Source organism: Oenanthe melanoleuca, chromosome 1A (assembly GCF_029582105.1).
Source record: "Oenanthe melanoleuca isolate GR-GAL-2019-014 chromosome 1A, OMel1.0, whole genome shotgun sequence".
Lineage (NCBI taxonomy): Eukaryota > Metazoa > Chordata > Aves > Passeriformes > Muscicapidae > Oenanthe > Oenanthe melanoleuca.
In genome coordinates this window covers 2,253,563-2,266,311 of record NC_079334.1, presented here as the reverse complement: position 1 = coordinate 2,266,311, position 12,749 = coordinate 2,253,563, and the positions used below count along the sequence as shown (strand labels likewise).

General features: G+C 41.7%; 1 protein-coding gene across 2 annotated transcripts in view; it reads left to right on the top strand.

The window, feature by feature from the left end:
* Positions 1-872: 872 nt before the first annotated feature.
* LOC130248609 (uncharacterized) overlaps positions 873-12,749 on the top strand; it is a 94,315-nt gene continuing 82,438 nt past the window's right edge. For both annotated transcript variants that reach the window (XM_056482487.1, XM_056482488.1), the window contains exons 1-2: positions 873-2,477; positions 2,924-3,039. In XM_056482487.1, the coding sequence (XP_056338462.1) occupies positions 1,854-2,477; positions 2,924-3,039 (740 nt within the window). In that variant the 5' untranslated portion in view covers positions 873-1,853. The remainder of the gene's footprint in view (positions 2,478-2,923; positions 3,040-12,749) is intronic.

Sequence of the window (12,749 nt, the reverse complement as noted above, 5' to 3'; positions counted from 1 at the left end):
CATACCTGGTCTTTTCCCCTCACGAACTGCGCAGCCCTCTGACGGCCGCCATGTCTCAGGCCGGCGGATGACCCTGTGTGGAGCTCTGCCAGGTGCCTCGCCGCTCAAGGCGAGAGGGAGTTCGTAACGGGAGCGGGACCGACCCGCCCACATGGTGGACACCTCGCGGCTCACATCCCGCCGCAGCGTCTGAGCGGGGAGCGAGGTCACCGCTGCCGGGCGGCGACAAAAATGGCGCCTCCCCCCTCAGACACTCGTGTGGCGTGAGGGCAGCGGACGCCTCGCGGCTAAAAGCCCGCCGCTGCGGCTGAGGCGGGGGCGGTGCGGGGCGCGGTGAGCGGGGTGCGAAGCCGCCACAGCTGGGGGGAGAACGCGCCCCGCCCCGCAACAGAAATGGCGTCCAGCTCCCTCAGCGACGCTCGTGTGGCGTGAGGCGCTGGCCCGGCTGCGTGAGGGCGGCGAACGCCTCACAGCTGAGCGTGGGCGGGGCGAGGCGAGCGGGGCGCGAAGCCGCCGCGGCTGGGCGGGAACGCGCTCCTGCCGCCCCGCAGCAGAAACGGCGTCTGAGTTCCCTCGGGGAGCTTCGTGTCCCTGCAGCAGCGCACGGGCAGCAGTCCGTGCCTTCAGTGACTTGGTACTTCCTCGGCGACACCAGGGGCACCTGCCCTCCCCTCAGTGACCCTCTACCCCCTCAGCACGACTCGGGGCACCCACCTCTCCCTCAGCGTTCATTCTGGTCCTTACAGATTGCCATTTCCTTTCAGACTTTTCTGATAATTCTTCTTTTAATTCTTTTAACTGAGGTAATGGGGAATTGTTTAATGATTCTCTAAAGATCCAAGATGGCTAAATATCCTAGAAAGGCAGTTTTATTTCACAAATAATATTGCATTCACCATTATAATTGAATTGTAGTGTTTTTTGCAGTAGGTCATGTCCCTAGCAATGGGATATGCAGCAGCCTAATCCAGAGGCAGTTTTGGCAAAATGAGTTTTCCTTTCCAGAGCTAAGTATCCGTCAGTGGAAAATAATCAGACAGATGGTTTACTCTGAGAGAATATTTAATAACCAAGAAAAAGAGAGAAGAGCTCTGATCACTGACTTCCTCTGGAGTAAAATTCCCTATGCTCAGGGTTTTGCAATAGCTGATATCCTCCTTTGATTGTAGGTGCAGCCTCAGGAAAGGAAATTATTTTCTAATTTTTCTCCGCTTTATCAAAGGCTTCTCTTCTTCGTGACAAAAGTATAATAGATGCAGACTCTGAACCAAGGTGTCAGGGATGTCTTCTGCTTAAAATACAGAACTCTCTGATGCAGCATCAGAAAAATCTTGCAAATAATTTAATTAGCTGTTCTTTTACCTATACTACTAACAAATTAAACATGTAATATTAGGAGTGGCCTTTAATCTGCTGGCATTCAGGAGATGTTTTAGGGCAAATCAAATTGTCTGCTTAGTCCAGTTTACAGCAGCAGGCACTGACTCAAACCCTGACAAAGTGCACTGCTGCACAGCATCCTGAAACAAGCACTGAGAGGTCCCACAAAACCCCTTCCATTTCATTTCTGTGGTTTAGAGAAATTAGTATGTACTTTCCCCTCAGTGTTAGGACCTCTATTCATCTTCAGAATGAAGAGTTCTCTAAGCTGTTAATGTAGCTCAGGCTCTTCACGGTGTATTCAACCAAAATGCAGCCATTAAGCTTCCCTTTAAAACACTCTCCCAATCCAAGAGCCCTGGCATAGCACTGTAATTATAAACTGCAAGTTCCAAAATTAGCAGGTGATAAAGGTGAAAAGGATAGAAACATAACACACCCATGATTAATCATTTGTTGAGTGAGGTTCTAACATGGATGGGAAAACTAACAAGCACTTTAAGCAAATTGTTGGTATCCTGCTGGCTCTTCCCGCCGTGTTCCTCCCCTGCGCCCTCAGCGATGCTCTGCCCCTCCCCTCAGCTCTCCTGTATAAACCTCTCTCCCCCGACCCTGCTCGGAGTTTTCTCGTCCCTGCCACCGCTTCGAGGAGGACACTAATAAACCTGCTCTTCGGAACACCACGCGAGGCTCCCGTCCCTTCCTTCGCCGGTCGCCGATCTCTAGAAGAGCTCAGTCACTTTGGCCCGGGGGCGAGGACGCTGCCGGTGCCACCGGGACGTCTTTCGAGACGCTTCTCCGGGAGGTGGCAGCGCTCCGCCATCGCTCCGCCGCGACAATCGGCTGCCCGAGCAGGGATCGGCAGCGGTTCCTGGAGAAGCGTCTCCTGCGAGCTGCGGCTGCAGGACACGAGCCGCTTTCGGGTTTTGCTGCTCCCCGAGGAGGGCTGCTCGCGTTTTAGCGAGAGCCATCTGAGGGACGACCGGCACCTTCTCTGGACCATCGCGGGGCCGCTTTTGAAGACCGGTCGACGGCTGAGCAGCTCTCCTGCAGGCTTTGGTTACACGAGCGGGTTTGGAGCAGCCCGAATAAAGAGCGTGAGTTTTCGGCAGGGGTTTTTGGTTTCTGTTTCACCTTTTGCTGCAAGGAGAGGGATTTGAAGGATGGGCAACTAATGAAGCCGTCCCAGGTTTAGCCTTTCTCAAAGGGACATTTACTACCAAGTTCTAGCTACCCTTATCGCGGGAGACTTTAAGTTTTCAAAGAAGCAACTTAAAGACTTTATTGACTGGGTTTTTAAACATTTTTCGTTTACTGAGCGGGATTCTATTCTTTTAACTACCTTTTGCGATGACGTGGGGAAAAAGTTATACATTGTTCAGGCAAGCGGGAATCTTTCAGTTGCGAAGTTTTTCCCTTTGTTTCACATGATTGTCAAAGCTTTTGAGTTACGGAACGTTCAAGTCGGGTGTTGGGTCCCCCGTTAAAAGCCCCTTCCCCTCTTTCCTCTCCCCGTGTTCCTAAACCCTCTTCCCCGTCTCAGGGTCGATCGGCACTGGGAGGTGGCAGCGCTCCGCCATCGCTCCGCCGCGACAAAATACAGCAATATATCCTGGGAAAAGTTCATGGATGGGATGGAGGCCTTTTCCTAATGCAGAGGTGAGATTTCCTTTCTTTTTCCACAGGAAATAGGTGTTAAAAGAACAAGGGAAATGCATTAATTTCATGTTTTTCTTTCTTGCTGCTTAACTGCATTCCTTTGCTTTTATCATGAGCAGTAACTCCCTGCTTCACCACTGAGTTCCACATTAATATCATAGGCTTTGAGTGCTGTTTAGCATGGAAATAGCATCAGATTACTCAGCTTAAAAGAATATTTTGCCAGGGCTCAATAATTGTAGTCAAATTATGCTTTATTTGTATTTCAGGTACTAAAGTACTAATTTTCCTCTTCATACTTGAGGGGAATTTTAAAATCCTGGGTTCAGAACAAGCTAAGTCTTGTGTTTCTCAGGAGATCTGAATGTGTATTAAAAAAAAAAGAAAACAACAACCAACATTAAAAGTCTTCAAGGGTCCAAGTCATACCTGTCCTATCAGAGCTGAGGCTCTGCATAAAGAGCAGGAGGCAGCCCATAAAGGAGCCATTGTGTGGGGAGCAGCAGGACACAATTCTGCATTTATGGAGAATTGACTGTTCTCTCTGCTTTTTAATCAAGCTTTGTCTCAGAGCACGGTGGTCAAATATGCCAGGGCACCTTTGCCTTCCAAGTGCATCCTTCACTTGATTGTCAACATAATCCATCCACTCCAGGCTTTGTTTTATTAATGAGATCACCTTCTCTCCTCTACACTCACCACCCTCACTGCCTTGACCTGGGTTGCTTTTTCAAGCTACCAGACTGGCTTCTAGTGCCATCTATTAAAATACATTTTCTCAGCAAAGAACAATGACTAAATAGAGCTACACTTAAAAAAGTTTAACTTCCATGTCTGGTCAAATTATCCATTTCTAGGAGGCATCTTGGAACTTAAAAAGAAACAAAGTAAAAGGGAGGTATAATTGCTGTTTTGCTTTTCTCTAAGCATTCTTTTTCATTCGCAAATTTGGGAGAAAAAAAGGTGATGAGAAAGACCTGCCTTTCATAGGTGCTAAGTGCCAGGGTTCTCATTACCACAACTTTTTTTAAATTGGATTGTTTGAAAGTGATTTTCAATCTCCTGCAAACATTCTGTGACTCATGGACAAATTTTCTGTATATTGCTCGATCATGTTACCTACCTACTACCTGTATGCTTTTGCAACCACCAATTTTCACAAAGAACAGACACTCCCTGCTCAGTTAATGCAGTTCTGCTCATTTTGTCTTTAACTACAGACAGGAAAAGCAAAATTGCAGACACCACTTTTTTAGAGGGTCATGTTGTGGTTTGGGAAAGGTATTCTCCAATTTAATTCTCCCAGTAAAACCACTCCCTCCTCCCTGGGTGGGATGGAGAGAACTGGAGGCACAAAAGGTAAAACTTTCAGGTTTTTGTTTTCAGCTTTGAACTTGAATTGTGTTAAACATTATTCTTTTAGTTTCAGCATCAAGAAACTTTAATTGAAAGAACTATTTAAATTATATTGTAAAGATAGACAACAGCTATGTGTTTCCTTAATACTTGTGGGTTTAATTGATATTTTTCACTAAGTTTGCAATGGAAGCATGAAATAATTCCAAAGAGTTCCTCTACAGTGTGTTTATCATGGGCCAGCCTCCCTCTCTCACAAACAGACTGGAAACTGGAACTACTCACTTTACACAGCTTTGTTTAAAAGCTTTCCCTTGGCACCCCCATCCCTCCTGAACCTTCCAGCAGGGAGAACAGGGATGCCTCATTTCATCATAGTCAGCAAAATACTTAGGCACATGCTGTGCTTTATCTTTTATTTTCTTTTTAAGTGCCCTCTTTAACTTTGTTAGCCCTTAACTCCTTTTTCAGAAAGTACAGGGATTTACAAGTGGCTTTATATCTCTTAGAGTTCTGTTAAAACAGAAATGAAGTTTTTACTTGTGTGAATCAATCCTGAAAGCGAAAAAAACCCAACCAAAACAAACAGCATAAATATACTCTTTTTTGTTTATTTGTTTTTCTGAGGAGAAACAATTTGCAGGTAACTTTTCCTAGAGCAGGAGAAAAAAAAAACATGGACAAGCTTTCCAGCCTGCTAACCCTTCTTCAATTCCAAAACAGGAGTATTGAAAAGCACAAGGAGTTTTTCAGTGGAGTTTTAAATCAGGCATTGAGACAGATCCTGTCTCAGGAGCCCCAGGTTCATAGAACCTGGAGGTTTTGTGTGTGGAGTCCTTCCCATGACTGGAGCAGGTTCTGCAGTTAATTTTTATTATTTCCTTTTCTTCCCTTTCCCCCCCCTCTCTTTTATTAGAAATATAGCTCTTATGCCTCTCCTTGAACATTTTATAATAATTTTACAAAGCTGTACTTTGGGTCTCATTCCTTCTTGCTCCCCTTGAAAAAAAATTGAGTCATAAATAGGACACGAGCACCTGGTTTCCCTGAGAGAATACAAATTTTAGGTAGCTGCTGCTAATTTCACATGTTCTAAAATGCAACCCTTATTAGATTCAGCTAAAGTAAATCAAGGTGCAAACAGACAGGAGGGAAAAGCCTTATTGTGACAGGAACAGGAAAAACCTGGAGTGTGTTTATTCCTGAATAAAGCAGAGGGCAGCCATTGATTGAGTCCAGCTCACAGGGATGATTCAAAATAAGCACCAGATTTAGGTCTTGATGTTCAAATATCAGTCACAGAAACTTTTCTGAGAGCTTGCATGCAAAGCTGCTTGTATCACTTGCAAGGATGCACTCAGGGCAGCTTTTCTGCTTGTCAGAAGACAGAAACATTTCAGAAACAGCTCAAAGATGTCTTTATTTAGTTTTTAATGCAGCTCAATCTTTAAAAGAAAAAAAGAAAAAAAGAAGCTGAAACCACCACCCCCCAACCCCCTCAAAAAACAACAAAAAAGCCCATTAAGAAACAATCAAGTTTTTGAAGTAGGTCACTTAATCTTAAAAAATGAGGTTTGACACTGATTTTTTTTAACATGGCTGGCTGCTTATTCAGATCACCAAGCTTCCCAGCATTTTCAGTACTGCAATCCCTATTGATTTCTCTCTGGTTTTTATAAGGTCACTAAAAGTGAGTATCACAATATCATAGCTGCCATGCATAATTCAGCATTTGTTGACTAGAAGACAGCTAAATAAATGCAATTTGATTGCTTTTAGAAGAATTTCAGAGAGACCTTATTTAGAGTTGGTAGATAAAACTCCCATTCTGTTTGTCTTAGATTAAGAAAAAATAAAGAGAATATAATTTTAAAACAGTTTATCTGCTTAAAATATCCCACCTGCACTACAGTCCTTTCTGTTGTTTCCCAAATTCTTTTTTGGAAATTAGCAATCTGTTAAATTTTTTTTTTTTTTTTTTTTTTACTTGAAGAAAGATCCTTCATTTTCATCAGTCTAGCACAAAAAGAAGAAAATAATCCATACTTTTTTATGCAGATTTGACTGATGAGGGTATTCCTTTTAAATAGTTATTAGACATTTCCACATCTTGCCTGCAGTGAGCATTTCTGACTGAAACAGCTTATGCTTTGACACAGAGGAAGGTATGGTAACAGGAACAGACTGCATTTAGAAATGTTTCATTGGAGACTCATTAAGTTTTCTGAGTTAACACCACAAATAGTTCTAAAAGGTCTACGATTTGGATGATCATCAAATTTGAGCAAGAGGCCCTAATCAAAACCATCTACAGGTTGGTCCTGTTCTAGTACTGGAAAGAATCCCTGTAGAAAAGGCAGGAATACTGCAAAGGATGGAGAGATGCTGGTGCTGATGTCCTGTGCTTCCTGTCACAGAAATATTGAGTCTTGTTTTGCTTTAGGATACTAAGCCTTTAGTAGAGTAAATCTGTTTTTCCCTACAAATCTGTGTTTTCAGCTCCTATTTTGAACTCTGGCTAAAAAAAAAACCTTTAAAAATCAACAGTATGCTGCAACACAGTTGCAAGGAAACAGATGCATTTTATTTTACTGAAACCTGTGAAATAAGACAGTTTTTGATGCCTTTGGAAGGGAAGCCAAGAACTCAATTCTTCAATTCTTTTTTTCTTATTATTTCTTTCTGACCAATATTAAGTAGCTATTAATTTGGCCTCTTGGGAATTCTGATTAAGGCAAATTCTTATGCAAAAATCAATCTTTCAATGGCAGGCTTTGTTAATCTTCCAAATCCAATTTCCATTTCCCACATTCCAGGTTTATTCTTTATTGCTCAATGCATATCAAATGTTAGCATCTGCTATATCCTCTAGCTTCATGTTCTATGAGTCTCCTACACCCCAAGGAGCAGAAAATTCCTGTTTTTCATGTTTATTTTCCTTCTTGTTTTGAACTTGCCAACGAGAAGCTTCACACAGCATATCCTGTATCTTGTACTCATGAAGAGATGAACAATGAGTTCCAATCCTAACTCCCCCCACTCTCCACAGGTTATTTCTTTGACCCAACCCACTTCCAGGCAAGCCTTTAAATTTGGATCAGGTGGGCAGCTGTAGCATGAATGGTTCCTTAGCAGAGAGGCTGTTGGTTCCTGTGCTCTCTTCATTCTTGTGAGTACTCCAGGTTTTTTTGTATTTCTGCTTTTTTGCATCTAACAGGGAACACATTCTCTCAAAAGGGAAAAGATATAAAGTCAAATTTTCAAGAATTGGATTGACTTTGAAGTGCAAGGCCACTTAAAAGGCATTTCTGGGAAAGTTTCCTTTTGTGGTGCTCATGTTGAGATGAAAAATGTGTTTGAGGTTTGTGGGACAGCTGCTAAGACTGGGAGTCAGTTGAAACTAAGAAAAGAGGAAATAATGAACAAAAAGTGGCATGAGTTCTGTTATAAATGGATTTGGATTTTGGATTTTGTCTAATTAACCAAACAACAAAGTTAAATATAGCAGCAATGTATTAATAACAGCAATTGTATATAAATGAATACAAAGTATATTAATTACATAGATGCAAACTTAAATAAGCACAAATCACATATGTAGCAGTTCCCAACAGGGTAATTGTTTGTTTGCTGGGGAGGAGGGTGATGGTGTCACATTGAATTAACTCAAGCCAGATTTCTAAGGAAAGAAAATCCATACTGCTGAGACCAGGGTCCCTTCCCAGGGCAGAACATAATTTATGTTCAGTACCTCCAACACCTGAAGTCTGAAGAGTTGGGATTTAATAAAACAGTAAAAGAAGCAACTGTGATATTCAAAAGTGATTAGGATGGCAGCAGGATTGCAGGAGAGAAGAACTCAAGGGTGGGACAGGTACAGACAGATTTCTGGAGGAACTAAAAGGCTTTTACAGACAGAAGCACCACCTTTGTTCTTTCTTCTTTTTGAATTTGTTGGAAGTTTGTTAATTTATCTTTTCACTTGAGGCCTCTCTGCCAGTAGGACAGAAACCAGAGTTTCTTGGGAAGGAGTGTCAGCAGCTGGGTGTGTTTAGTTAATTCTTGTCCTGAGCTGCTCTGTGCTGTTGCAGTGTGCCTGTAGGATGTACCAGTGTCCCCTGAGAGACAATTGCATTGCAGGGATGATTATCCACATATCTGGGTCTTATGTTTGGATTTAAGTTGGAAAATAAAGCTTCCTACATCTTTATTGCTTTGTCAAAGGTACCTCTAATCAATCTTTGAGCAATTATGACAAACCTTAAGAATCTTTTTTTTAAGTGAGGCTCCAAATTTACAATTAATTCCTTTTGATAGGGAGCCTTCCCACCTTGCAGGAAGGTTAATGATTAGACTGGGATCACCAGGTGTTTGTGAATCCATAGTAACTAATTTACTGTCACTAGCAATAAGGAACTTGCTGCTCCAGAACAAAGAGATGCTCAGCTGCACATTTGAGCATTGCTGCCTCATGCCTGGAGGCCCCAGAGTTTGGGATGTGGAAGCAGAGTGTGTTTGATTAATGATGGCTGGGTGGAGTTCACCTGGTGGCTCTCAAAGCTGCAATCCCACCATTATCTCCTGGTTCATGTCAGGCATCAAATGCAGGGTTGCTAACTGTGACTGTCCAGGCCAGACTTTATCTGTGCTGGGAGATGCTGGTCCCATTCAGATTGTGTCAGCCTGCAGTGAGAATTATTGCATCACTTGAGCAGCTCTTGTGGGCATTCTGAGTGGGATGTCCAGAAGTTATGCACCCAAGTTTGAGCCAGTCACCTCAGGCTGCCTTAATGCCCCCAAAAATCTCCAGAGTGTGATTTTTGTGCCCTGTTCTAGACACCCCCATCTTGGGATAAGACAAATTGCTCTCTGGGGGTACCTGTTTCTCTCTGCTGATAATAAACAGAGCTGAGGGTGCCTGCCTCAGATCCTGGGCAGGTGGTGACTGAATTAGAACAAATGGATCACACCTTTGCTGTCATTCATGATGAGTAAAACAGGATGAGCCTCTTCATTTGTGTGGTGGGGAGAAGGAAGGCAAGTAGGAATTGATAATTAATGTGGCTCCATGTACAATGAAAGAGCTTCAGGGCTGTCAAGTAAAAAGGTGAGGGATTTATTTCAGTGGGTAAGATTTCCTGATCAGCACCAGCCTAATCAGAAGATGAAAAGTAATAATTAAAGGCAGAAAAGGTAACAAAAGGCACAATCTTGCCTAAAAACTTCAATTGTCTCCCAAAGCACCCATCAGTCATGTGTGAAGGAGCCCCTTAAGCTCTCTGATAACCAAAATTGATGACTATAATTATTTATACTTATCTGGTGTTCTTTAAACAAAACTTCTAAACCTCTTTAAAAAATGGGGAGTGAATGTTGTTGTCCTCGATATATAGAGGGTAAAATTGAGGTATGGTTTGGCTTTAATGTGTCAGAGATTATGGGATTAATCTGAAGCTGAAATGGCAGTTCAAATATTTTAAACCCTGTCATTAGACCTCAGCACCAACTCATGCTGCTTTTATCTTTCCTCTCTCTACATTGTCAAATGCAAAATATGAAGTTGCTCCTGTGGCTTTTTTAATGGTATTTTGGAATGGCCTCCAAACTTTTTAGAGGCCCAAATTTGTGTTTTGGTTTGGGTTTTGTTTTTTTTTTTTTATTTTTGAAGGCCATGAAACAAATTTAGCTTTAATTGTCCTAGGAGCTGCTAGAGAAGACAATCTAAGTGCAGTCAGTTCTGTACAGAGAAAGCAATGTGGAACTGCTCTGAGGTGCAGCTACATGGTGTACAGGGAGAAAAAGTTACAGAAAAAATATACTTGGGTTATTTTATCTGCTGATTCCTTAAAAAATAATCCAACCACATTTTAGAAACAGGAGTTCCAAGATGCATTTTGGCATCCTTTTCTGCTTGTATTGCAAACAGGACAGGTTAGTAAGTGTGATTCTGGAGCTGATGGGAGAGCCCACAGCCAGACAAGGTGTGCAGCCACCTGACTTTTGTTGTGCAGCTGCTTCCAGCACTTGCATTGTGTTGGGGCTATAGGAAAGTACCAAAGGTGCATCCACCTAAAGCTCAAAATTCAGAGATGAAATGTGTTAGAAATGTGAAATCAGGCTAGATGTATTGAATCTTAATTGAATTATAAATGTAATTAGAAGGGCAAGAACTTTTTGAAATCAAATTCAAGAACTGACAGTGCTGCTGTGCCAAACAAAATAATTTCATTTCAAACCCTAAATATGAAATTTGGTAGGTCTAGCTGAGATTTTGAAGGGAAGTCTGTATAAAGTGATGAGTGTTTCAGGGAAGCAGGGTTTTTCTGTGGTAGTTAGTGCTGCAGAAATAAAAATTAATTGGAATAGAGTCCACTTGCAGTTCTGATTTTAAAACTCTTGAAGTCCCTGTTGAGCTGCTCTCTAAGCCAATGAGCTGATTATCCCCAAATACATTAGTAGGAACAGCATTTTGTGTTCTGGTTCCATGAGATCCTGACTGCATTTCCACTCCTGTTGAAATAATTAAATATGCTCAATGCTTTTTAAAAAAGAATTAAGCCCTTTATTTTATTATTTTCTATTTTATTTTTAGTAGGCATTATCTTCATAGAGAGAATTCTTAAAAGCATTGTAGTTTCCCTTGTGATAGTGAGGAAATCTTTTTTAAAAAGTTTGATTTTCATTCTAAATTAAACATCAAAATAAGGAAAAAAAGGATCATGTTTTAGTTTTTTTAAATAGACAGATGAAAGATTTTGTTATTAATAATTGACATGAAAGCCTTTCGTCTTGAGCACTGGTGTATGCAAACCTCAATAAAATCCTAAAACAAGAACAAGAACAAGAACAGTCACAAAAATCTGAATAAAGCCACCTTTTCAAAGAACATGATGAGAAAGGGGAAAACTCTTAGATGTGCAGAGCAACACATTTTACATTCATGCCCTGGTTATTGGGAAGCTTTGAAGTGTTCACTGTTATTGAATACAGTGTGTTCTGTAATTCATTTGGTGCCTTCATGTGGAGCTGAAAAGTTCTAGCCAAAGTGCTTTGGCTGTTTTGTGAGCATGAGAATCTGGATGGGAGCAGAAAAATGTGTTCCAGTCTAAATCTCATGTAGTCCTGAATTAGGAATTATCACAGTAAAGCTTACATGAAACTAAAACAGTAAACACTTGAAGAAGGGTGGGTCAGGAAAAGAGATTTTTTCATCTTTGGATTATGATTTTAGGTCTTTAATGCAAAGAATAATAGGAAAACAGTTTGCAGTGTTAAAGTGGCTTTCAGAAGATGGTATAAATGGAAGAATGTCTACACAGAATAAACCAAAATTGTCTTCAAATCCAACAAAATTCCATTGAAACCAAAAGAGTTACCTACTTGGGGTAAAATTGCTTGGGGTAATTTTAGGGGCAGCTTTCAGACCATAAACCAGGACTGCCTTCAACTCAGTAAGACACAAACCAGGTGGTGTCTCTGGACTTCTGGCTTAGTTGTTCCCATCTCCTTGGGGAGTAGGAATGCTGCATTTAGGATCTAATTTTAGATTCTAATGTTTTCAGAGTAACAAACAAGACTCATACCTTCACTGAAGTCCCATCATCAGACCAAACATCATGATTTTTTTTTTTTTTGGTGCTCCAGAAATTCACTATTGTTGGTCATATTTGGAAGGATGGTTTAGGTGATTAGCATAATGTGAGCAGTCTGTGGATGAAAAAAGATTCCAGTCGTGGAGGGATGCATTCAGTGACTCCATTCTGTAGTCATTACTTCTCTCCATATGCAGTTCTGCCTCATTCACTGCTTTCTTTAACATATTTGCAGTGCATGGAAACTCAAGTCCTGCTGGAAAATAATGGGCAATAATGTGATCATGCAAATAACATTTTACATTTATATGCAAGAAGAAGAAAGTTAAAGTTTCTGGACATGACCAAAACCAAACCTCTCACCCCCATGATCCATCTCCTCTCCATGTTCATCTCCTCTGTGTACCTCTGGCACCAGAATGAATTTGGGTGACTTAGCAAAGGCATTTTCCATAGTTAACAATTCCTATCCCTGGGCTGCACAGGCTCTTGTTTGCCATTGGGAATCACTCAGAGGTGCTGCCAGCAAAGATGCAAAGAAGCAGAGGGCTCCTGTGTCACTCCTGTCCTGCAGGGGAGGGTCCAGATTGCAGCTTTGGGCTCCTCTGTTCCATCCTTCAGCAATTATTGAATCATATTCTTCAAGCCATGAGGATCTGGGGATTCATACCCATGTCCTCGTGGTAAATCATGCATTCCAACTCTTGTCCTTCCTCCTGCTCAATTCCTCTCTGTTTCTCCTTCCTTAGTTTGCAATTGTGG